The sequence below is a fragment of the Platalea leucorodia genome (assembly GCF_965183815.1).
Source record: "Platalea leucorodia genome assembly, chromosome: 1".
NCBI lineage: Eukaryota > Metazoa > Chordata > Aves > Pelecaniformes > Threskiornithidae > Platalea > Platalea leucorodia.
In genome coordinates this window covers 94,886,699-94,912,076 of record NC_138823.1, presented here as the reverse complement: position 1 = coordinate 94,912,076, position 25,378 = coordinate 94,886,699, and the positions used below count along the sequence as shown (strand labels likewise).

At 43.9% G+C, this 25,378-nt stretch overlaps 1 protein-coding gene across 1 annotated transcript in view; it reads left to right on the top strand.

Moving 5' to 3' along the window:
- The first annotated feature begins 21,005 nt into the window (after positions 1-21,005).
- Positions 21,006-25,378, top strand: part of F13A1 (coagulation factor XIII A chain) — a 60,719-nt gene continuing 56,346 nt past the window's right edge. Inside the window, exons 1-2 of the mRNA XM_082324779.1 lie at positions 21,006-21,146; positions 22,067-22,218. Coding sequence (XP_082180905.1) covers positions 22,068-22,218 — 151 coding nt within the window. The 5' untranslated portion in view covers positions 21,006-21,146; position 22,067. The remainder of the gene's footprint in view (positions 21,147-22,066; positions 22,219-25,378) is intronic.

The following is a 25,378-nucleotide window of genomic DNA, read 5'->3' as shown; positions in this document are numbered from 1 at the left end:
ACAGCCGTTGCTCCAAATCTAGCAAGATAATGGCCAATAAAACTTTGAGCTGGGAGGTTGAGTTCTGTATTGCTAAAGCCTTCAGTATGTATGGTTTTAGAAAATGTACACATGTGCCAGAGCGTCTCATTGTTCTTTTGCTGTTTTATTATTTTATCAGTATGAAGTGGCTCTGATTCCAGCTGTGAAATGTAAGTTTAGCTTATATTGATCCTGCTGTCCGTGTATAGGTCCTTAACAGCTTTGCAGGATGCTTTTAAGAGCAGGTAGGTTTTATTTGCAGCTGAACCATACTGTATTATGTTCCCTATCGAAACAAATTGCATCTCAGTCCAAATGTACTTGATTTACCTTTTTTTTTTTTTTTTTTTTTTTTGCATTGTAGAGGGTTGCAATCGAGACCCCCAATTTTTTTGAATGCTTATAAGGAGTCAAGAGCCAACCTACTTGGGCGTCCTAAGGGGAACGTGACTTTGCAGTTCTCAGAACTGCATTCTTAAATGGCAGTCTCTGCTGTGGGCCCATAGCATAGCATCCATAGTCTAAGCAGACTACTCTTGTCTTTGTAGTATAGACCAGATTCTTCGTTAGGTGTTAGGCTGAAACTCACCATTAGGTTATCTGCTGCAGCTTCTAGGATAACACAGGTTTCCTTTACATAATTGAGAAATCCGTTAACTCCTTGTTTGACAAAAGTTTATATTTGGCCAGGCTGGAATAAAATTAGGAGCTCTTCTATAACTAGGTTCAGTTTTCAGCACTCAGTGAAAGCACTCTATCTCATGAGAAGTTAGCATTTGAATTTGTAGGTACGTCACATTACCAGTCCACTTGTTGGTTCTTTAAATGTTACAAACCCAATTTACAACAATGATACTTCCCGTGTAGTGTCTTTTTTTTTCCTAACTGGTATACAGTTTAAAAAATTATGTATATGCTAGCACCCTTCACCAGATCCTCAGAGGGATGGGGTTACAGACACAATGACTTCAAACGGCATTGAAATACTGCAGCCTTTAGGGTGGGATATGTGAAGTCTGTTTGTAGCGCGACCAGTGCCATGCAAGGAAAAACGTAACACCTCAGGCTAGAACAAAGCCAACAGACAAGAACACGTGCTTGCATAAAAACTCTACCCAGACAAATCACAGAATATTTAAAAATAGAAGAATGATGTGGTACCTAAGAAACAAATTAAGAAATTGTTGGTTTAGCATAAACCAACATGCCAACGAAACCATGTTCTGGCAACACCAAGGGTCTTACAAAAGGCTATGAGAACTGTGTATTAGTGTAGCATCATTGACATATCTCATTAGATCCAGACTGAACTGCCTGAGGGACTGTGCCGTGTGGCTTCTCAGCATAGACAGAAAAAATGCTTGATGAAGTGATGTTTGTAGACAGTATTGAGCCTTTGCAGGGGAGACTGGGCACAAAGCACATTAAGAGTAAGACCTTACCATTTAGGATACTATGCTGGCAGGAGGGCGGCAGGATAGTTGAGAATGGGCTGCTCCCACTATCTGCTCCAAAGGACGCCTTTCTGGGAGGGCAGCAATGTATTGGTTGTGGGTCCCCTCCTTGGGTAAGGAAAGCTCAGTGCTGACAGTGGTATCTGCTAGAGGATCAGAAAACGGAAATTGTTATTCGCTGCTACCTCTTTACTATCTCTGACACCTTGTCCATAGTGCATAGTTTTAGCACAGTATTACCACATGTATGGGGCTGTGTAATGGGTGTGCTGTACCAAAAGAGTGTAGAGAGATTTGCTGTTCCCTATAGCAGGTTACAGCACAGACGTACCACCAGGAAAACTCTTCCTGAAGTCACCTAGCCAGGTTTTGCTGCTGGTTATATGCATTTGGAGAAATGCCATAGTCTTCAGTACTGTCCCTTGGATATATACAGCCAATGGCGGAGGATCAGACCCTTCTTTTTACCTGAGGAGTCAGAGGTAATTGCAGTCGGAGGATTCTAGAGGAGAGAACTGAAAACAGGGGATTACTTTTGTTTTGTTTGATTTTAGAGACAGACATTAAGGTTTTGAATTTATTCTATCTGGCTGTCAGATGCAGTCAGGTTTACCATAGTTAATTTTAGAGAACTGAAATATAAACCAAAATTACTTAAAAACAGAACCAACTTTCATCCTTTCCCAGCCAGCATGTTTGTAAACAATGAAGTATTACAAAACTTAATTCTAATTGTGTGTTACTGTTTCTCCTATAAGGATGAGAAAACGTTTGCACCCACGGGGAACAGCATTCCACTAAATATTTGGAGATCGGCTGCAAACCGCAGAAAGAGGTCCAGATGGTTTCCTGATGTCCACGTGCTTTTGATAATGCAGCGCTCTCCTTCTCCTCCACAGCCAGGGAACTCCTTCCTTAGTCTTCTGCCTCTTCTCCTACTGCTGGCCAACAGGCTACCAACCAAGTGTCCCCTTCCAGTTTACTACATCTAAACTCTGGTGAGTCCGCTCAGGCCAAGTGCTGCCAGAAGTCATCTCCTCTCTCCTTGCACCCTCATCTCTGTACTCTTTTCTGGGGACAAACGCAGGCACTTAAAGGGCTTCAGTTGCCTGCTGCTATGGCTTGCCACGCTGTAAAGCCCCAGCTCAGGAAGCGGCATCTGTAGAAGAGTGCCACTGAAGTCCTGTCAGATGTTTTTGGCAAAGAAGCAAAGGGGAAGGCTCGGTTTGAGTGTGGGAGGTTTAAAGCTTCTGTGCTGGTCTCTAAAGTCTCTCTGGGACCAGAGTACTCTAACAGGAGTCTTACGTGGGTTGGGTAGGCATGGGTCTGCACCAAGTTGCAGGAGTGAGTAGTGGGAAGATGGAGAAAGGACTTCAGGTGGGGGTATGCGTCCTTCGTAGCTCACTGTGGATTCATTGTTTTCCGATGGGAGGTGAAATGTTCAGCCCCTCTCCTTTTCTCTTTTAGCAATTGTTTTGCCCACTGCTAATTTGTATCTCAGGCATAAAAGAAATCTTTTGTGTTCAAATGAAAAACATAAAGCTTCACTCTAGAGGCGATTAAAAATGAACAGACAAAATATTATAATATACTGAACAATATTCAAATGTTTTTTAACTTTTTCCAGAAAAATATGTCTGCAGACCTGTGTGCCATTGCAGAGATTAGTCTAGAGGGATGCGATACATCAAACAGAACAATATAATGACTTTTGACCTTTACTGAAGTGGTAAGAGAATAGAAATAAGAAAAGAAGAAGAAGAAAAGCAGCACAGAAGGTAGAAATTGTGGAGAATACACCAGGAATTTCTGGAACATTTTACACTTCAAAAATATGCACATGTAGGTTGTGAGCTGCTTCATAATTGTTATAGGACCTGCCTCAAAAAGTCTGTCAGAAATGCTGGGTGGCCAAGGCACTCATTTCGTTTTAGACCAGACTGACAGTAGAGCAAACCCAACAGAAAGGTCCCCAGGAGTGTTTTATAGACATAGCAGCCACACAACGCAGAGCACTGGTGCCATAGGTATCGTTCAGGTGTCTCCAGATATGGGTCTATGCTGTTTTTGGCTGGGGTAGAGTTAATTTTCTTTATAGTAGCTAGTATGGGGAGATGGAGGCTTTAAGTTGGGGCCTCAAAGATTAAATAAGCATTAACAAGCTATAGCAATGAGCAACTGCGATTACCAGAATTAAGCCTGTATTCTTAGGAGCTGGAAAAATTAATCATAATTTAAAAATATCAGTGTGTAGGCTAATTAGTCAAGCCACAAAGCTAATTGAAAATTAAGCTCTGGAGAAAGGTGAGACAGTAAATATCCTGGTCTTGCTCCCCTTCCCCCCTAGTTGAGCTCTCCTGTCTTTTATGATACTGATTTGACTAAAGATGCGTGAACATTTAATACCTTTTGGCAGCAGGGAAGGAGGGAGGAAAGCAGTCAGAATTGAAGACATTCAGTGTGGTTTTATCTGTGAGTTACCTTCTGTCTTCATTTCACGTGGGGTGGAGGTGAGCAGGTGGTGTGTGGTAAGGTAGTAACTAGTTAAGGCTCTCCAACTTCTTACCTGCCTTGACTTAGGTGCTGCTAAGCTCCTCTCTATGGGTTTGCAAAAACTGCTGCTGAAAATCTATTTTTATTACTAACTTGGATTTATCTGGTTTAAATATCTGGCCAACTGTTTTTGTCTCTTCTGTGCTTATTATGGCCTTCTTTTAACATCTGTTCTCTCCAAAATTGCTGAGAGATGTATGGGGAAAATTATTTGCGAACTGTAGTCTTGACTTGAGAATTGGGTCATGAGTTATTGTCTGAGAATTTGGTCCTTAAAACTAAACTGTCAGCAGGAATCAGTGAAATTGCTAGGAAATATGCTGTTAAAAAATTCAGTTTGTTTTTACCTGGGCAACTTCTTATCAAGCTCTGCGGGGATTTGATTCCAAGTCCAGTACAGCTGAAAGAGACTACTGTTTGTACTTCAGCAAGGCTGGGGTTTGGGCATAAGTTAGGCTTGCTTTATAGCACAGGCTTAATTCTGTCGCACACCTTCATCTCTCTCCAATATTTCGCTCCAGTGCCAATGTAGCTAAGGCTACAGGGTTTTGAGCTGAGTACATCCTTTACAGATATAAGTCCCTCTTCTAAAACGGGAAAAAGTGTATTGTGACTGACAGCTCAATCTGAGCTTTGCATCTAAGCAAAACTCCAGTCTGCGTGCGAGGCAAGAAGTGAATTGCAGAGCTTCAGAAATAGCACAGAAACCCATATTCTGCTTGCAAATGCACAGTTCATAGCTCCCACAGGGGCTGTAGCTCAGCCCCCTGTAACAAAGGCAGCAATCCGGGTGTGGAATAACACGTAAAAAGCTATGTTATGATATGCGCTGACAATAAAGCTGCCTTACAGCAGGTAGGAAATCTTCTAATTGCTTGGAGTATGTGTTGGAAGGTTGCCTTAATGCAGAGAGTTTGCATGGAAATGGAGCTGAGCACGGCCGAGCGGGACTTTGAAGGTTCAGTCTGGTCCTGTGAAGCTGCAGTTAGGTCAGGCTTCATGCACGCTAAGGGGAAGTGAGCCAAAATCCAGCACCTTTGGCTGAAAATGGGAAGCGAGACCTGGCATTTATGGATAATGAGAGTTGTCAAAGTAGCTCTATGCAGGCTGGGCTCCATCCAACAGAGTCTGCTTTGGTTTTGTTTCTCTTACAATGCAACTGAGTTTAAATAACAGTGGGTCTGTGGAGTGACATCTGACTCTCTTAAAATGACCCAGAAAAGAGGTCCAGCTGACCCCGCATGCTTTTTCCCAGATCCCAGGGCTGTCACTTCCTTTCTTTGCAGAATTCTGTCATTTCTAAGGCATAGTGTGGGCAAGAATACAGAGGTACACATTATGCATAAACGCGTGCCCACAGATTACTCTGGTAGTGGTGGCATCACAGAATGGGATAGAGCAAGGAAAGGGCCAAGGTGAAAGCACACCAGCTGTCAAATCCTGCCCTCCCCACATCAATGCATGATTAAGATCACAAGCTGGATCATGCCCTGCGCGGTCTGGTGAGGGAATTGGCGTGGAGCGGTGACATGCTGACTGCCGTTGTGGGAGGCCTGCTGGCATCGCGCAGATGAGCACAAGCACAGCATCCCTGTTCAGCTGCTGCGTAGGATCCAGGGCGTCCCCAAAATATCATGCAGGGTACAGTCTAGCCACACGCGTGTGTCATCCGTGTCTGACGCATTGCCTCTAGGCATCAGTGAGAAGGCAGGGTCCAAGTGCCCTCACCAGGCTGTTGATGGTGGGAAAGGATTGGAGGGGTGGTAGGAAGCTGTGTCCTAATTCCATCAGTGCTGCATAGGTGGTTTTTTTGCACATCTGACGTAGTTTGCTGCATCAACAGGCTGCTGAATCTACAAGCATCTATCCACAGAGTGTTAAGACCACGGAGGATCGTATTGCTTTTTTGGAAGGCATGAGTTTCTAGCACTTACTGAAAACTTGCAGATGAAATCTTAAAAATCTTGAAATTTCTAGAGAAGCAGTAAGAAGCAAGAGACACTGGTACATTCATGCTGTGGTATTCTGTCATCATGTTCAATGCAGTTCACAGTAATTGTGTGTGTGTGTGTGTAAATAAATATATACACCTCCGTTAAGCAGTTTCTCTGCTTATGATTCTAGGACTTTTTCTCATGAAAATGAAGAAAATACATAGTTTCATATGACCTATATTTGCAATCCCATTGTAAAAGAAAAATTTTGTGGTAGCTTCTGCTGGTGCACCTTAATAGCAAATGTACGAATCTGATTTATTCAGATACACCAAACACATTTGGTTGCAATGATGGAAATTATAAAACCGTTTGGAATGTCACTTTTTATTTGCCTGAATGGAAAATAAACAAGCCCCTTGTTCATTGCCACCTCAAAAAATAATAATCTAGAAATTGTTTTAAATGCTGGAAAACACCCGTAGGAGATACAAAATGAAGAAACAAGAATTGTCAACTTTCCAGAATGATTAATCCTGGATTTTAAAGTATACAAACAAAATTTCATCTCAAACAATAATTTTTCAGAAAAATCACGACTAAATGAGAAGACAGCTTTCCATTGCCCCAGTTTAGTTTATTTTCATCTATACTGCATGGTATCCTTTTCCGTGATTAATCCCATGGGAGAACTCAATGTGAAGCAGATTATGGGAAAGCAGTCTAATGAAAGTAGTTTTGCAGCTTTAAAAACACAACCATTCCCAGAACGCTCCAGTTTGCTATTCAGAGCGAAGGGAAAGGAGACAAGCACAGGATGCTTGAGGGATGGACCTCCACCCTCCATCAGCACCTCCTTGTGTGCCGTGCACTACTGCCATGAAATGGCAGAGCTACAGGTTTTGGGGGGGGGGTGGTGGTGGTGGTGCTACCACCCTTACTTTGGTAGAGCCATGCAAGGATATGTCTACAGCCCAGGCTACAAATGGGAATAACTTGCCATCGGCCATTTCTATCACTAAAAGTTTTGTACTTCTTTTCTTACTGTGCATAACAGTTTTCTCTGCCAACAGCTTCATTGATCAAGGTATAAATGAAGGTAGGGAGCTGACATTTGCTGTCCTCTCTGCAGAGAGAGGAATGCTGGCTCTGCAACCTCAGGAATGAAGGAAAAAAATGAAATGGCCTTGCTCCCCTTCTGCAGAGCAGTCGTTAACCTCGCTAATGGGGAAGGAGGTAGCTTCTTTAAACCCCATGCCTGGGGGATTGCACATGCAACTCCTTTTAATGTCAGCATTGATGTTTCTGAGTCAGTATGTACCCTCCTGAAAATGTAACCCAGGCGAGCAGAGGTTCTGCCTGTGCATCTCAAGGGGATGTAGGAGAACAGGGATTACAAAATAAAGACCAAAACCAGCCCTGTTTATGATAAAGGAATATTTACATGTTTTCATCTGTAAATGTGAATTTCAAGAAATAGACATACATATTGTTCAGTGTGAAAAATAAAAGGCTATTCACCAATGTTTTAATAGTATGCCTCAATAAAATGACACTTTCCAGAGCTAGTCATGACTTTAAGCCAGATCACAGCTAAAAATGTTAAGGGAAGGATCACCACAGCAACAATCACATTGCTCCCCTTCTGCAGAGGAAATGGAAAAACACTCAAACTTTGCCAACCTGAATAAATTATCCAGATTATCAGAACTGTAAGGAAAGCTGTATGTAATCAGCTCTGTGTGTGTGCCCGTCAGTGTGTGCATATGTTAACTGGATTGCAGCCTGTTAAATACATATGTCAAAGAGGACAGCTCTGGAAATACACTCAAGAGAAAAATATTGCCATGGTTGTACCTTAATAGGCCAGCAGATAGCATGTGCGGTGTGGTGCTCACTGGGGGACTCCAGTCCAGCTGCTGGGCTGGGCTCTCCTGATGGTGGTGGCCTGGAGATGGGCTGGAGGACACCGGTACTCTCTTGGTCTTGCTGCAGTGTGAAGCTGGGAGATGGCTAGGTTGCTCACACCGATTTGGGAGTGCAGACGCACTCTTACTCCAGTCTGGCAGTTGTTTTTATGTGGTGGGTGCAGTTTGCTTTGCCAAAGAAAATTGTCTTATTAGCCGGGGAGGGAGGAATGAGGATGGAAGGGTGGGGGACAGGAGCAATATTGAAACTGCTTGACTTTAAGCACCTTGTGCAGGAATCTGCACTGGAAGACTCCTTTTACCAGGCTGCCCATATGGTTAGTGGAGAAAGGCTGGCTTTTTTAGAGGCAGCCCAAGGAAAGGACATGACTTAGAATAGTGGTAGTGATGTCAAGATCTTTAGCAAATTCGGGACGTATCAAAGACTCCAAAATCATGTTATGGAAGCCCAAAAGCACGTGCCTTTCAACCACAGGAAGACAAGGTTAGGTCTGGAGTGCAAAAGCTGCGTGTTTCCGCCCCTGCTTCTCCTGCCATTAGGAAGAGTCCCATACTAAACCCTGGATTATCAGCTGGCCTGTGGGCTTCCATCATTTTCTGGCTGAGGCTTCTAGATAGAAACATCCCTCAGTTTTTCTGGGATCATACATTTTAAATAAATGGTGGTGTGTGACTAGTCTGTGTCTTTAGTCTTTTATACTTTTCAGGCGTATGGGCGTTTTGCAAAGGAGGTGCATGCTCCTGCTGAACAAATTTAAGCCTACTGATAACAGACTTGCTTTTCTTTATTTTCTTTTATGCAGGCCAGTGAAGACCTGGGCTTGGTTAGATAAGCTAAGTAATGCCAGCTGTATCCTGGCCCCATTTGGAGTATCTACTGAAGGATGGCTCCAGTATATGTTGTAATGTTGATGCAGATTGAATTCCAGTAATCACCCATACCTGATGGTAACGTGGCTGGAAAATGTTTAAGATGGCTGCCACCTGAAGTGTATGGGGCTTTCTCCTGACTTGCAGTACATGCTGTTCAGGGCCCTCAGGTGCCAGTGGCAGAGGGGTATATGAGCAAGCAAGAGGTTTAAGTCTGATCATGGCTGAAGAGCCTCTCTGGTTTTCACTGCCATTACCTCCAGCTTGTTGTAAAGAGCAGTTTATGGCAAAACTGGTTACTCTGTAATATTCTCTTTCTCATTTTTTAAAGTGCAAATTTTAAAATTTGTTTGCGCATTCATTTCAAGAACCCTATGGGCCCATCCACCCCTTGCTCTCTTTTCTGTCCTTTGCTATCTGCCACCTTGCTGTGCCCACTGTGGCTCCAAGGCTGGCAGCCTGCTGAACTGCAGAGCCTTGCCACATGGCATGTGCTTTTGGGCAGGATTCTGTGCTGGCTGGCAGTGACACTGAGCCATTGCAGTGGGGAAAAGCTAACAGCGGCAGATGGAGTTAATGAATCCTACATCACCCTGAAACAGAGACGGGAATCCCAGAGCTCAGGGGGTTTTCATGGAGGTCTGCTGCAGTCTTGATGTGTGAGTGACTGGAGGAGATGAAAACACGTCTGGATGGGCTAAGGAATACATATGCACTCGAATTTTTTGGCATTCTATTTAATTCAGTGCTTGTGCATTAGTTTGTTTTCCCATCGCTTTTTAAGGTTCACGTGTTTTTCTGGGTAAGGAAAGATATGAGTGGCGCATATGGTTAGATGAATGTCTACTATGATTCTGTTATTGTGTGCTGGATCTTTAAAAATAAAGTGTTCCCTAGGCTGGTGTCTAGGAGGGATTGCTATGCATCAATACAAGATGGCCCTTACAGTGAGTTACGTGCTTGCTTTTCTCTTGTGTAGTTGTTATTTCTTTCCTTGCTTGTTTGATTTAATTTGAAACAAAAGCTATTCTGGTTGTAGGCAATTTTGATTTAGGTGTTCAGGAAATGGAACAGAATTAGGTCTGTGGAAAAGACCACTGAGGAAATCCTACAAGAACAGCACATTACTTCACCCACCATCCCATCAAAGCCACATCTGGTCAAGACATCTCCTCTGTACCGCCCCGACCTACCTGTTAGGGGGACAGGTTTTGAACTAGACAATAATATAGAGTGATTTTCTTTTCCCTTTACACTCCCTCCCTCCAAACTAAGGTCCATATATTATAACTAACACCCTGGTCTAGAAAGCTGAATGGATTCCTAGCTGCAAAACTCGTGTCTGGGTTCCCGATAATGAGAAAATATCTAAGAAGCCACCAATTTCTTTCATCCAGATCTACTGGATGAAAGTCTCAAATATCAGAGATGTATCTAGACCAGCTGTGGGTCAGATGTTTCTACTGTGTATGTATTTTTGTCACAGAATCGGCTCACTTGCGTTATAGTTTGGGAATAAGAGACTCAGCAGCCTCTAAGCTGATCTTGGCCTCACAGAGTGCCTTCCTGGGGGGTTACTTTATTCTCTTTGTTGTACCTTCCTGTCAAAAGTGATGGGAAATCAATGATGAATAGGAGGTCCCTAATCTCCATGGATACTTGTCACTGCATGGTGTCAAAATCTGAGCTGGCTGTTTATTTTCTCATAATTTACATATGACTAATTTACTTAGGAAGGGGAGGCGAAAGAAGGAGGCTATTCGGGGTTGAAGTAAAAAATGAGAGGAAGAAAATTTGGCAGAGGTTCTCAACTGGAGCTGCTGGGAGGCCTCCAGAAGCCTGTCCCATACCTGCATCCCCTGAGCTTGTAATCAGCTGTCACACTTTGTTCTGTGCTCGCAGCAGGGTCTCAGGGGAACACAGCTGCTGCAGCTGCTCGTAGACCAAAAGGTGACCTTTTGAGTAGCCGAGGAATGATGCATTATTTAGTGCATTCCTGGCTAAAATGGAAATGAAATGATTTCATGAGCAGAATGATTTGTTTGTCCTTTCACTTGGATACATTCTCTTTGCACCACACAATAGAGTAGTATGCACACCACTCCTCGTTTTTTCTTCTGGATAAAGCTTTTGATAAGACAGGTATTGCACTTTGAAAAACATTGGCTGTTAACTAGGTGGACCCTACTAGCCAAATGTAATAAACTTCAGTTTAGAGGTACTAAGTTTGCAAAAACCAGCTTCTGTTTAAATAATGTGTAGGAGTGAAAGCTTGCTGGTGAAGTGTATGTCTCTAGACTACCATCTGATGATGGTAAGTATCATAACCAGCTGTTATTTCAACACGAAGTATTCTCCTTCGTTCAATTAATCCAGAGTCTCTTGGAAGGTGCCATAGCAGGACATTCATTATGGGGATGTTTAATGAATGGAGTATTTGCTATTCGCATAGATAGAGGCTTAAGCAACTGCTTCCCAGTGATCTGTGATAGCCAAGTACTTAGGTACTCTGCATATCCATCAGGCGAAGAAGGGGAGACAGATGGGAACAATTTTTCACAATGTCTAAGTTTAAATTTCCTGTGTGGTCTTCCAGACAGAGATTCAAAGAACCTGAGGCTGGAGCCTACCTCTCCTGCTGACTGTGAACGAAGACTGCAGTATACTCTGCTTCAAGTCCATCTGGTCTTGAACTTTAGAAATACCTTTAAAAGATCTATCTAATGGTGTTTTTTTCTTTTTCTTTAAAGTTTCCAACACCATTTATGAAGGCTTGAAAGTGGTATTATCCACGTGTTTCAGATGAAGAGAGCTGAATTGTCAAGGTAACAACTGATTTGAGAATAGCCAGTTTTCTCAGAGAGATGAGCACATGGAGGGACCGGGGGGAATATCCAGTGCTTACCAGGAATTTCACTGAACTCAACAAGCCCTGAAACATAGGAAGGAGAAGAAATCTGCACAAATGAAGAGGTGCCCAGCAGACCCTGCTGTCTTACTGGAGAATCCAGCGGTAAAAATTCTCCATAAAATTATAGGTATCTGCTTCTATGGGCTTATTTTTATTAGTGGAAGATTAGACGGGGTAAGGCAAGTAATCAGGGATTCCATAAATGACTACAAGTGTTTCCGTTGCCTGTTTGGCATTGTATTAGTTGTTACAACAAACAGCACAAGATGATGAAAAATGACCACCTTTCTACTCAGAAGATAAACTGCCTTTAAAAAGAAAGGAATGAAACCCAGCTCTATGACTTCTAGGATCCCAATTAATTAAAATGGAAACGACTGGAGACGTGTAAACACCTGAGCAGCTTTCAAGACATTTCTCCAGCATGTTCTTACTGACTCTGAGCCCTTATTTCCAACCACAGTGTCTGCTCATCCTGCAGCACCCTTCAAACCAGCCTCCCCCGAAGGATCCAGCAGACATGGTCTGAGAGAAGAGCTGAGCATAAGCTGGTAAGCATTCACTGCAGGGAGTTCCAAGTGCTGTGAGATTTAGTCAAACAGCAAAGTACAAGCTTCTACTGTGACTCATCTGGTGTAAAACTAGTGCTAAGTATTGTACATAATTAAGACAACATTATTACAGTGAGATAGCACTTCTTTTTTTGGCAGGTTAAAGTCTTGAAAATGTGTAATGTTTTCAGCCTTCAGAGCTGTGAAGAAGATGAAGAGTTCTGATGGGAGTTCATTCGAAAAGATATCATGGCTACAGTGAGTTTAGATCATAATTTGTGTTATTCCTGAAGCTCTGTCTGTATATTTCAGTCATCTTCATGAAAGGCTGTGGTTTTTGTGAGAATAAACACAACCTTAAAGTAGTATTCATTAGATAAGACTTGCAACAATGGCCTCTCTAGACATTCCAAGGGTTTGCTGATTTTTATGACCATAAATCATGTATTTTATTTTGAGCCACATTTCTTAAGGAGGTGCTATTGGTATTTCAAGTAACAGACACAAAAAATTATATTTATCATTGAATGCAATAGAAATTGTTAGCAACAGCGGTGTTAGAGAGCTATAGATTCAACATTTGAACACTGACTGTCAGCCGGTACAGAACAGAAGTATCAGTCAGCCAATGGCCCTACCAATAGGAAAAGTTAAACAAGTAGGTCATTACAATTTGCCTACTTGCCCCAGATTTTTCCTTCAGAGGTCCACAAATCAACTTTGTTTTTTATGAATGCAGGTTCTTGATTAAAATTTATTGTGCTGTAACGCAAACAAATTCAGCTTATTGGTTGCTCAAAAGCCATTTATTCAGGTTGCTTGCTTCTCATTATCCTTAACTAGTAACTGTTCTTTATGGTATTATGGTATTGTTTCTGTTCATTTATCAGCTGTCTGACTTGCAAGCAAGAGGTGGGAAATCAGACTACAAGATGGTAACATGGACCATTTTAAGGGACAGGACTTTGAATGAACCCATTTTCATCTGTGTATTCCAGTGGATGTCTTCAAAGCATGTTTATGCTCTTACTTGAAAATATATTGGCTACTTCTTCAACCTAATGTTACTGCCACTTTCCTTATAATTTCCTAACATGCTGCTTGTATCCCATTTTCATTCATATCTCCAAGGAATTATCCAAGTAAGTCACAGGGACTACAGAGTTTCAAGAGGAATCCCAGGCAGGCAAGGCACTTGGGTAAAGACATCCGAGTCACAGCCAGTGAGCCCCTTCTTTTTTGTATGAGTTGAACAAACTATAATTTTTTGCAAGTCTGAAGATTATGAATTCCAGGGACCTTTCTGACAAAATGATCGTGTAATATAAAAGACAGATCAATTCCTGTTTTGTTTGTACTGCTGTTTTCCGGATGAGTTTCTAATCTATTAGCGAAGTAGTAAATGCTCCCTCAGCAACCAACCGTTGATGTTTTGAAAGGAAATCAAAAGCAGTGTAAGAAAATGGCTTGAAAGGAAAAGAGTGAAAGATCATACCATTCCTATGACACCTGCAAAAGTTTGTGAAGATGATAACTGGGAGAGAGATGGGCCAGAGAGAGATCAATGAGTCAAAGAGAAGATATCTGCCTGCAGAGCTTTGTCCTACCGTGCCTTCTTGCAGGCTCACAGCCTAAAACTTTGTAGAGGTTGATCTGTTAGGGGCACACAACCAGAGGTGGAATTGCGGTAGAGGATGGATAAGCCTCAAATGGAGACAGCACCTGTTGACTGTGGTTATTACTTTGGACTTTGTACGGCTTTGACAGGATTTACACAGCTTCTGAACACGAGAGATCCTGTGTGCACCTATTCTTCATAACATAGCGTTTTAACATTAGCTGAGCAGCCAGGGACGATGCTGTGGGTGCGTGCTGGAGTTGCCATCCTGATGCAGTGTCTCCCAGCTGATCTGACTTTTGTCTTTACTCCAACCACGAGTTCACTACGAGCACAAAAGGAAAGGTATTTGTATTCCACTGTGCAGATTGACAGTAATTCTGTGGATGCAGCACAGCACTATAGAAAGAGACAGGTATGTGGAGCATTTAGAAGGCATTAATTTCTTCTTCATTTCTTCTTAAGTTCTTTTTCGAACCATACTGCAAAAAGTTACAATGGGAATAGCAAAGGAAAGAACTTGCAGACTTCACAAAAATCAAAGCCTACAGCTCGTGCTGGATGGGTATATTTGGCACACATCTGTGATTATGAAATGACTTTTAAATTGCTTTTGAACTTTATCTGGATAATGATTCATCCTTTCAATTTCCTTTGTCCTTCCAGAACATCCGCCATTAACAAACAAACCAGTTGCGATGTTTTACAATCCACATTTGAACCTACTTCTCAAAACATTGCACACTTCCTTAAAAAAGCAATTACTCAGCTCATTTGCACAAAGATAAGGTCGCTCTTGGGACTGAAAGACAGATCAACAACCCACTTTGGCAACCATCTTTGAAACGACTCAAGAAGCAGTTGCACTAGAGACTTGTTAAACTGCAACATCATGTTGCAGAAATGCACCATCAACAGGCAGCTTAAGTGTTTCTGTACAAACAGATATTGTACAGCCTTGATTTGGTTGAGCTGTACCCATTATAGGATTTAGGCATATGCCTAAAGATGGAATTACTTACACAACTGAAGTTAAGATGTGCTTAAGTGTTTTGTTGTGTATAGGCCTACACACTACATCTGTGTTTGTATTAAGAGGAAAAGCTGTTCTACAAGACACTTGAGCATTTCAAAACGTATTTTTGTTCTGAACTGGAACAGGAAGTTTTACCCTGAAATGAAATTTAGGAAATCTTTAGTTCCAGAAATCTTGTAATTGAGCGTACTTGAAACATTGTGTGTCAGTAATGTTGAAACGCTTTGTGACATTAAGATTGAAACATTGCATGTCCACATATGCTACTAAATTAATTAGAACCAACTGTCAGCTAAGCATGCTGGGATTGCCTGGGTTGTGTATTACACCCCCACCCCACCCCCCCCGGATGCAGGAAGAGCTCTGGTCTGATCTAGCTTCTTGGCTGAGGTGCTATGCTGCATAAACACTGTTGTTCAACCTAGCACTGAAAGAAGGATATTATCTGTGCATGATGTAGAGCTAGACCTACTAAACCCTGCTCAGCCCAAATGGCTTTTTGTAGGGATATCTCAAGTGTCTCGTACCAGGTCTTTGACACGAGTGCTTTAGGGACACAGGGCACAGATCCTGCGCCTGTACTTGTAGGTGGTTTGGGTCTTCTTTGGCTTGTCAGTTCTGTCTTGGATATATCCAAGATGACTCTACACTGTCTGGGAGCTGTGCTAGTTTGGGCACAGCACAGATGGATGACCCTCATTTGCATCTGATGCTGTATGTGGCAAGTAAGCCCCTCTGGAGCTGAGGGCTGTCGCTCTGCAGCAGTCTGGGTGCAGGACTGAGCTGCAACTATTTAAACTCAAGCTGGGTCTTTGCAGAAACTTTAAGGTTCCCTTCCCTGAGCTCCCCAAGCCTGTCCTGCTGTAGACAACCCAGCATCCAGGGCCTGGGGACTGCAACCTGGCTGCAAACTTAAAGAGTTGAAATGATCAAATCAAAGCTAAGTATGTTTTGGTGTCTTCTTACTAACTAGTTTACCACAATCAATTGTCATTTTCTTGCAAAATGTTTCAGTGTTGTGGAATCAGCATTCACTAAAAGGAGGCCGATGCATTGGAAAAAATTCAAGCAGCTCTGTGAGTATATAGCAAGAATGATAGAAAAAGTCTTACCAGACTTAATATATAGTTCTCTCTCCCTGTCTCTAGATGCAGTGGCTGTTCAAAAGGGAGTAGGTATCTGTCGGTAGTCTCTGAAAGGGGATCATACAAATCATCTGTTTCCCCTGCTCTTCAAGTACAGTCCCTCTTCTCAGTCTCATTGCCTGATGGACCAAGTATGGTTGATCCCTAGGCCAAGAGCTTCTCTTTGGGTATGCAGGATTGAGAAGACAAAGTGGTGCTGAAGTGGTTGCTTTAGAAAAGTCTCTTTCTTTGGCCCAAACATATGGTACATGTGGTGAAATTTATTCAAACAAATGGTTTGTCTAAAATGGCTTTCCCTGCTTAAGTTTCTAGATAGTTATGGCTTTGCTTTGATGTCCTGTCCTTTTTTTGGGGGTTGAAATAAAAATCTAAGGTCCACAGCCTTTGTGTCTCTATCAGCTTCTGGGTCAGCTGGCCACAGCACAGAAGTTGTCCACTCCCATTTTTGGTAGATGTTCTTTCGTCCTTTAGGGCCTCAACTCCAACAAAACATAAGCCAGTAAAGTTAGCTGGAGCCTGTGAATATCATGTCTTATGAAAGACCCCTTTGCCCTAGCTTGGCTTCTCTCTTACTCTTTCTGTGAGAAACTGGGGCAGCCCCTAGTACCAAACCAACTGAATGCTTTGGATTCAGATGTCAGGAAGAATAGGAGTGGGAACCTGGATTGTATGTTCATAACAGACAATACAATTTTTTTCTTATTTTGCTGCAGTGACTACATGTACAGTTATATTTCTGTCTGAGGAAGCAAAATGCCTTCACAGATGAGTACAAAAAGATGCATGTGTATTCCCAAGCCTGAAGTCATGAGCTTGTATGTGCTTTACTGTAATCTGACACTTACTGTAAGAAATACATTTTACATAATTGGCAGTGGCAGCCACATATTCTGAGAGAAAAAAGTGTATTGAACTGTATATTGTGTATCACCGATAATGATTTGCAGCAGTATCTTCCATGAAAGTATAGGATAATTTAGCACTTAGAAGCCAGGCCTCAAAACAAAAATAAAATCCTTTTCTTTTTCTGTGCCTAGGCTAGGATTTATCTCGCCTCACCGTAGACATTGGCAGTGTAGACACATATGGTGGGACCCATCACCCCAGGCCCTCTTTGCAGTCAATACAGGGAACAGGCACTTTTAGGCCATGATTCATCTGACCTATTTACGTGTCTGCTGTAGGAGGAGATGAATCACTGCCTAGACTAGATCTGTGTGGAGGATAAAGGGAGCCTAAGATGGCCAGCTCAGACGTGGATGCTTATATGGGTCCACAGTTTGAATTTAGACTTGCAGTTTGGAACAACAATTTTTCAGAGAAGAGTTAAATTTCCTAAGCCACATTTTCCTAGCAGAACGTGTGTACCTATATATATATATATATATGGTTTTTTTTCTTCCTGCAACAGAAACATTTGCAACAATATCTTTTGAAAACTGGCCCTATCTCCCCTTCTCCAAATGTTCCACCATCTGAAGAGCTGCCATTTTCTCTCTGTCTGTCTCTGCCCCTCTTTCACACATACAGACGTGTGTACACATGCCATGTTTCAGAGCTGGGCCTTCTGAATTTTCAGCATTAACTCAAAATATACTCCACTGTGTGTCGTAGCCAGAGCTGTTACACGCAGCGAGATATATTAGCTTGTTTTGTTATTTAAAAAGCCCAAAGCAAAATATGCAAACAAAACCACCAAATGAACATTTCTGAAATTTGCTTCTGTTTAAAAATAGAATTTTTTTTCATATTTTCTGTTAGAATCTGCTCTACTCTTCCTGCAGCCTTGGTGTGGCAGGGCATCGCAGGAAGAGGAACGTCAGTTTCTAGGAGACAAGTACTGATGCAGAGGGAGAGGGAAGCCAGACTTGATCATCTAAGAAAGGGTGCGAATTCCTGAGTGAAGCTCTGAGAAGACAAGAGAGAGGCAATGTTTTATTATTATGTATAGAAGATCAGAGTTGAAAGAGTCTGGGTTATGGGCAGTGAAGATGATGTCCTCGCAGGTATACTGGTGCACATGCTGTAGTATAATGTCCCAGTGCATCTGAACAGCTATCTAGACTGCAAATGGCATGAGGGTAATATTTAAAACAGAAAGAAAGGAAGTCACCCTGTTGCAGAGCTTTACAATGCTCAGCTGCTGCCAAGGAGTGCTTGGTGTAGCTACAGTAGTGGTAGGCAAAATATCCCTCCCATCCAGCCGTTGGCACGCAGCACAGCAACCCATTTATGTGAGCACCTGGTTGATCAGTTTGCTTGTGACAGATCTTGGCACGCCCTCTCCTCTGGCTGTAAAGCTTTACTGACTCTTGTGTTTTGAGGGATTTTTTCCCCGCAAACTCTTGTCTGGTATGGGAGGACTTGGAACAGAGTGACACTGGCTCTAGCGACTACAGGAAACTGCATTTTGGATAACCCTTTACAGTGCAAGCTTTCCAGCCATTTAAGGGCTTTTCTGTGGGGATCGGAAGGAAAGGCTGTCCATCATCCAAAGTCCATTGCAGTGGGAAGGGTGCCCGTGACCGCAAAGGTCTTTGGCAAAGGCCACGAGCATCTGAAGGCTGCCTCTGAGAAATGGGCACGGGCTCCTGCTTCCCCACAGGGTGCAGCGCAGAAGCGGCTTCAGGAAGAGAGAATGCTCTTTCACTGGTCACACCAGTGCATCATTCATTAAATATAAGGCCCTACAGGAAAACCAGGGCTTCGTGTTCTCCGTGCCCCCTCCTGCATCAGCCCTGACGTCAGTAGTTTCGAACCACGGAAGTTAAATTAAGGCCAGCGCAGTCTAATAGGCAAGGGAGAGCAAATGCTAAGAAGTCAAGGTAATGAGAAAATACCTGCCATCTGGAGCTGTCATAAGCACAAATTTACATCACTCCCCACAAAATAAATAAATTACAGCCTGCGGAACATTACTCTCCCTGGATGCAAAGCCCCACTCCTGCTGCCACCGCCAAAAATTTTGGCCTCCCCGCTTTCCGCGTGATTATCGGCTTCTGCCGAAAGCCCCGGAGAGGCGCGCATGGGCGCGGGGAGACATCTGCAACCGCTGGCTGTTTGAGCGCAATGGCTGGAGCGGGATCTGTTCAGCTGCATCCGCTCGCTCCCTTCCTCGCTCTGACGGAAAGTTTTCCTCCCGGCTCTGACAGCGCCGCAGCCACTCGGGGAAGCACATGACTTCCTCGGGAGACGGCGCTTCTTATTTGTGTTGCAGGCCTCCAGCAGGCATGGCACCGAGGCAGTATTTATATCAGTTTTTGTAACATCGTTGCAGCAGCTGCAATTTTGGGAAATGAAGCGCTGGCTGGAAGTGGAGAGAGAGGCATGCCATGTTGAAATCAGGGTGGAATGTAAAGAAAAAAAGAAAAAAAAAGAAAATCGGCAACCAGCCTCCTCCCTCAGAAAGCTCGTTGTGTTCCCGGGTGCCAGGGGTGCTGCTTGCCCTCCAGATGGTTACTGCAGGGCCCATCTGCCTGAAAGCGAGTCAATTGAAACTGCAGCTCAGGATGCCAGCGAGGGGACCAGATCTCTTCTTGCGGGGCGCCTGTGCTCCTGGGGGAGCAGGGCAGGTGAAGGGGAGTCCCCAGGCTCGGTGGCTTTCTATGCTACGTGCCTAACAGCCTGCTGGGGGAGGTGGGGGAGAGCTTGAGCCCTTTGGCTATGAGACAGCATAGCGCAACACTTGTGTGCAGATAGCAAGGCTGCCTCCAAAACCGCTGCAGCTTGGTGCCGTGCCTTGGCAATCAGCCCTAGCAGGCTCGTTAGCCTGGCTACAAGGCCATGCTGGTGCAGCCACACTGCTCCCCGGTCCCCAGCTGGCATCTCTGCCCCATGCTGTGCAGGTGTCCTGGCTTGGGTGGAGCTACCTTGCTGTGGCTGTGGCCTCTACTGGGAAATCCCCAGGGAACTGGGATGGGGGTCCTGTCTTCCAGATGATTTACTTGCTGCTTCCTGTTACAGGAATGTGACCCGATTCTCTCCTCTTCTGCCTCCTGGCTTGATTTCAGTGGTGTTAAGCCAGCAGAGGTTTGAGGCTTCACTGATATTAGGGGCCTGGAAGCCATAGCTGGCTGAAAGAGAGTGAAGTCCTCTGCTCTATATCTCCTTACTCTTTCGTTTACCCTGCAACTGAGGCAAATAAGTGCCCATGGCTTGTCCCATGTGTGTAAGAGGGGCTCTCCACTGCCCATCCACGCTCTTAGTAGGTGACTTATACCTTTACTACCAAACAGCAGCAGCTGGCAGGACAGTGGGACTGAATTCTTCCCTGTACACTGCTTTTTCTCTACGTAACTCTACTGGTCTGTGGAGTTATGTCTGACAGAGGAGGTGTCATACAGTCCCCAGTTATCTTAGAGCTTAGTGGAACCAAACAAAGTCGATGTGGAGCTAAAATGCTTCTACCAGGTATGGCCCCAGACACTGGTTGTTAGGTGATATGCATTTTGTCACGGACAAGAGCTGAAGGTCATTTGCCCCAAACATAGCTGTTTGGTGCAAAATACCTTCACTCTCCTGAGCTGCACCGGGTCTCAAGAAAAAGGTCCTCTCTGCTGGGCCACCAGCGAGCTCTCCATGTCCACGTTCCTGCCAGTCCTCTGAAAGGACTGCCGTGAGGCACCAAGCAGGGGAACCGTCAATGTATCTGCCTGGGAGTACTCTGAAAACCAGCACCTGAAGTTGCATTGCAGGCACCATGAGATAGAGACACCATTAAAGACTGGCAACATAGTGAGCACAGCTTTTTGGGCTGCATCCCTCAGAAAATCCTCTCCGGTCTCCCACTTTATATGCCCTTGTGCCACGAGCAGCTCTACTCCGTCTCACTAAGAACTGAAACTTCAGTACTCAAGCTGTTTCCTTAGCCCAAGTGCCCTGAAATTGTTGGGGTGAGACAGGCAGAGAGAGGGAGTGAGTAAGCAAAGACACGCCAGCAGCGGTGGTACATCCTCGGAGGTGGTGTGGGGAGGGCTTGGCAACTCTTTCAGTACTGTCCTATTGCAACAGGAGGGAGGAGGATATACAGAGGTTACTTAAAAGCCCCCAACTTTTTCCAGGCTTCTATTGCACTTCAGAAATTCTGCAAGGGAGAAGAAAAAAAAAAAGACTATCTGAAAAGAAGGTACCCTTGCTAACTAAAAATCTTCCTTTAAGAGCTTACTGCTATTAAGTTGCTACACTTTGAATTGCTGTTTTCAGGAGCTTTGGGAAGAAGTTCTGTTCTCAGCCACACGTATTTTCTTAGGAGGATGGTTTTGCTTTTTCACTGCTACATGCTTACACTGAAATAGATGTGAAAGCAGTTTTGACTAGCTCCAAGAGAAGTCTCTGATCAGCCTACATCTGAGATTTCCCTTAAGGTCATTAGTGGGAGAGAAATAAGTGGAGAAGTGCTCTTTTCTGTTCTTCCCCCCCCTTTTTTTTTTCCCTCTCCCTGTCTTTCTCAAAAGAGGATTTTCTGGGTGCAGGAGTTAGCCCTTTAGATACTGAGCGTTCGTGTGCATAGGGACAAAAATACAATTCTCCAGTAATCATCCATAGACTGTTGTAGGCTGTAGTATTTGGGATGATTGCAGTATAACTTAGAATGTCATTTTTATTAGGGAGAGGTAGTGTGTGATGCACTTTCTGGAAATATAATTTGCTATTTTGGATTCAATAATGCTGTTTTGGAGGGTGGGAGAGTGGATGATTTTCTAGTTCTTTTACCTGAAACTCCCTAATGTTTTTAATGCCCTGCTTCTCCTAGGCAAATACTTCTGTTAGACTTCCCTCTCCTTCTCCCGCCCCCCTTCTTCTCTTATTCATGTGTTTTGACAAACATAAAATGCCTTCCAATCCTTAGAGAGCTGTACTCCATCATTAGACTGATGTTTTCTGCCTCTCAGTTTTTATTTATGTGAGTTTAAAAATGTGTAGCTCGCTGGCACCCCACAATGTTTTTGGTTTCTCCCATCTTATATGTGCCACGCTGGCTCATGTTTGCTTTTTCCTTGTGCTCTTTTTTTTTTCTTTCATGGTATTACAATGTTTTTAACACAGGATGTCTGAAACAACAAACACCAACGAAGAGAAGAAGAAACCTCCTCTGAATGGGAGAAGAGCCCTCCCACCAAACAACTCTAATGATGAAGAAAATGAGGTCCCTGAGATGGAGGCTTTTGGATTGATACCTAGAGGATTTAATCCAAAAGGTACAGTGTACAATTAAGACATGAGTCTATTTTTATGTCTTCCATACTCACTTCTACCTAGGTCTGTGAATTAAAACCAAAACACTTTTTTCCTTACGTGTTTTGATCTTATGTAGCTTTTATTGCTGCTCATGAAAAAACTTGCTAAAAACACCCGTGTGCATGGAAATATTACCACAGGTTACAGGTAGGGAAAGTGAGGAGTGGAGAAGCTGAGTGACCAGTTTTCAGCTTGAACTGTGGGAATGGTTAGAAAAAGGCAAGAAAGGGTTTTCCCGGTTTGATCACAATCACAGAGCCACTTTAGGACCTGCTGGCTTCAGGCATGGCTGTGGCAGCACTTGGGTGAAGGGGGCAGGAGGAGCCTCCCCTCTTAATGGCCCTGCTGGTTTGTATGGCCTTAAACTGACTGTGAAACTACTGCAAAATTTCAGCTGGCAGGGAAAACTTTTGCTAGATGTTCAGCTCACTCATAAAAATGACTGCAAAACTAAAAGGAATCCCCATATTTTTAATTATTCTCCTGCAAAAAGTGTATCATTGTTTGGCTGGGGAGACAAAGCAATATCATGGTAAGGGATGGGCAAATCAAACCGCATTCTCAGTGCCAGCTTTTTGGAGTGAACCTGAAAAAAATAGGTAAGATTTGGTTTAAAAGAAATCAGGTTTGGTTCCTGAATGAGTCACCAACCAAATGACGTTAATTTTTTGGCCTGTTTGAAATGAGTAGCAGAACTTGTTGAACGTGGTAACTCAGGGTAGCCAGATGTAATAATACTTAATGCTCATATGGGGCTTTTCATCCAGGTTTGAAAGAACGCTTAATAAATGTGGATAAGCATTAATTACTGCATTTTACATATTGGGAAACAGGGAAAGAGATTTTAAGTGACAAATTGAAATTTTTATTGCAAAGCATTATTTCTGTAATCCTAATTATATGCCTTAGCCACACATCCCCCCCCCCCCCCCATTTTAATACACACATATTTCTTTAAAAAGCATTTATTTTAAAAAAAGCCTGAGCAAACCAACTGGCATGTTAAGACTGTAGAAACTTTGCTTGAACCTTTTCAACCAACCCTGTAGCTCTGGGGCAAGTATGTGTGTTTAAATTGTCAAATGTAATGCAATACAGGTCCTGACTAGATATTGTTTCAAACCCAATATGCTCATAGAAGCTGGAGAAGTGTAAGGGTGTGGGATATCTTAGAAGGAATGCAGCCTGTAGCTAAAGCCCACCAGTACCAGGAGAAAGATTCCTATTGCTTTTTGATGTGCTTCACATCAGGCTCTGAATAAAGTGCGGTGCTGGTGGGTGGGAGCCTCTTGCTTTTCAGAAATGCAATGGAAACTTAGGAATGTCAGGTCAAGTGAGTTGAGGCAGGAACCCAACATGTGCCTAAAGTGATGCTGCTGGTGAGAAAAACAGCCCTTGTCCAAAGCGAGAGTTTGTGTGGCCATAGGATAAACCTGGCTATGGGACTGGTATGGCTGAAAGATAAATTTGTGTGTAAGAGCAAAACTCTTTTTGTACAGCTCAATCAGCTCTGCTGTGCAGTTCAGCTCTGCAATGCTTGTAGCAACAACATGCAAGGGGTGACCTTGAAGGCAAGGGACTGCAGCAGTGCACATCAGCTGTGGTCTAAGCCTGTGACACCAGCTGATGGAAACGTGGTCCCTAGACACACTGCTTTGGGGCAGGATGCTTAAGTCACCTGTCAGACCGCATGAAAGGTTTATAGCCCAATGGAGCTCAGACTGGGACTTACATTCAGGAGCTGAGCCTGCCCAGAGCACTCGCAGAGTTGTGCTTGGGGGATAAAGTGAGGGATAAAGTCTGCAAGCAGAGCAGGAGCGGCAGAGTGCCACAGGGCTCTAGCACCGTGAGTACATCCTTGTGCCACCTCCTTCCCTTTCTCCTGCACACCTCTACGCTTCTGGGTTGTCCAAATTTTTTGTAGTGGTTCCCACATTTCATTGCCATAACACACTGAAAAAAACATGCAAATGCTTTTAACTCTGCTGTTACAACTGAGGTGTTTTCTAGCCCTTGGGGTAGGATTGGACACCTGCTATAAACATCTAAATGTCAGTGTCTTCACCTGTGCCAGATCATAGTCAACACAGAGCCATCCAGTGTGTAAAGGTGAGGGCACAGGCTGTCCAGAGAGGCAGCGGGTGTCACTTCCCAGATGATCTGTATCCTTCTCTCAGCTCCACTGGCAGCAGCAACTGGCCATAATAAGAGGTTACATATCAGGCTCACATCGTTTAGATGCCTAAATTTAACTGAATCTTGCCCTTCATCTGTGCAGCGTAGGTGTCTACAGCTGAGCTAGTCACCCTCGTTTCCCTTGACAGCCAACAGAGAGAAACAGGCATTTTTAGGGTGTGATTCATTTGACCTATTTTAGCTACTACTCTAGGATGAGGTAAAACCTTGTGCTTGACTAGCTCTCTGCTGACACCCACTTCTACTCTGCTGAATCACAGCCGGAGCAAGTGGCAGAGGCTGCCAGGGACGGCTGCCTCCCCAGCCCGGTCAGTGGGCTGCCTGCTGCGGGAGGAGATGCTCAGTGAGGAGGATGCGCAGCCCCCGAGTGTTTCTCCAGCAAGAAGCCTGTGTCTCCGTGAACACGCCTGTGCTGTGTCCTCCGCCTGGCTCTTCCTAGCCAGCTCATCTCACCGCCATGTGTTACGAGTGGGCCTGGCGCTTTCAGCCGCTCGGTGGGAGGACACAGCCCTGCGGCCCCACGGTCTGCAAGCTCCCCACGCACCCTCCTTTGCAAAGTTCGTCGACGCGCCAGGGAATCATGCTTCCCCTGTTAGCAGAGCGATGGGCGTCTTCTTTGGAAACTCACACTATTCCATTTGTAATCCAGAGCCCTCTCTAGTCCTGCACGAAAGCCTGATGTTTGAAGGTTATTCTTGTTATTCACAAAACAGCTCCAGCTTGTGCTTATTTATTTCCATGCAAGCTTAATGTTGCAAAAGCTTTAAGAAAACATCAGACTGCTGCCTCTCATGCAGCAAACCTGCTTGTACTAAACAGCAGACCAGGCTACAGGCAAACCATCAAATGGACCTGACTTCAAAGGAGCCCTCGATGGCCACCTGCCCCTCACAAAGAGATGAGCAGTGACATGCGCAGCGCCTG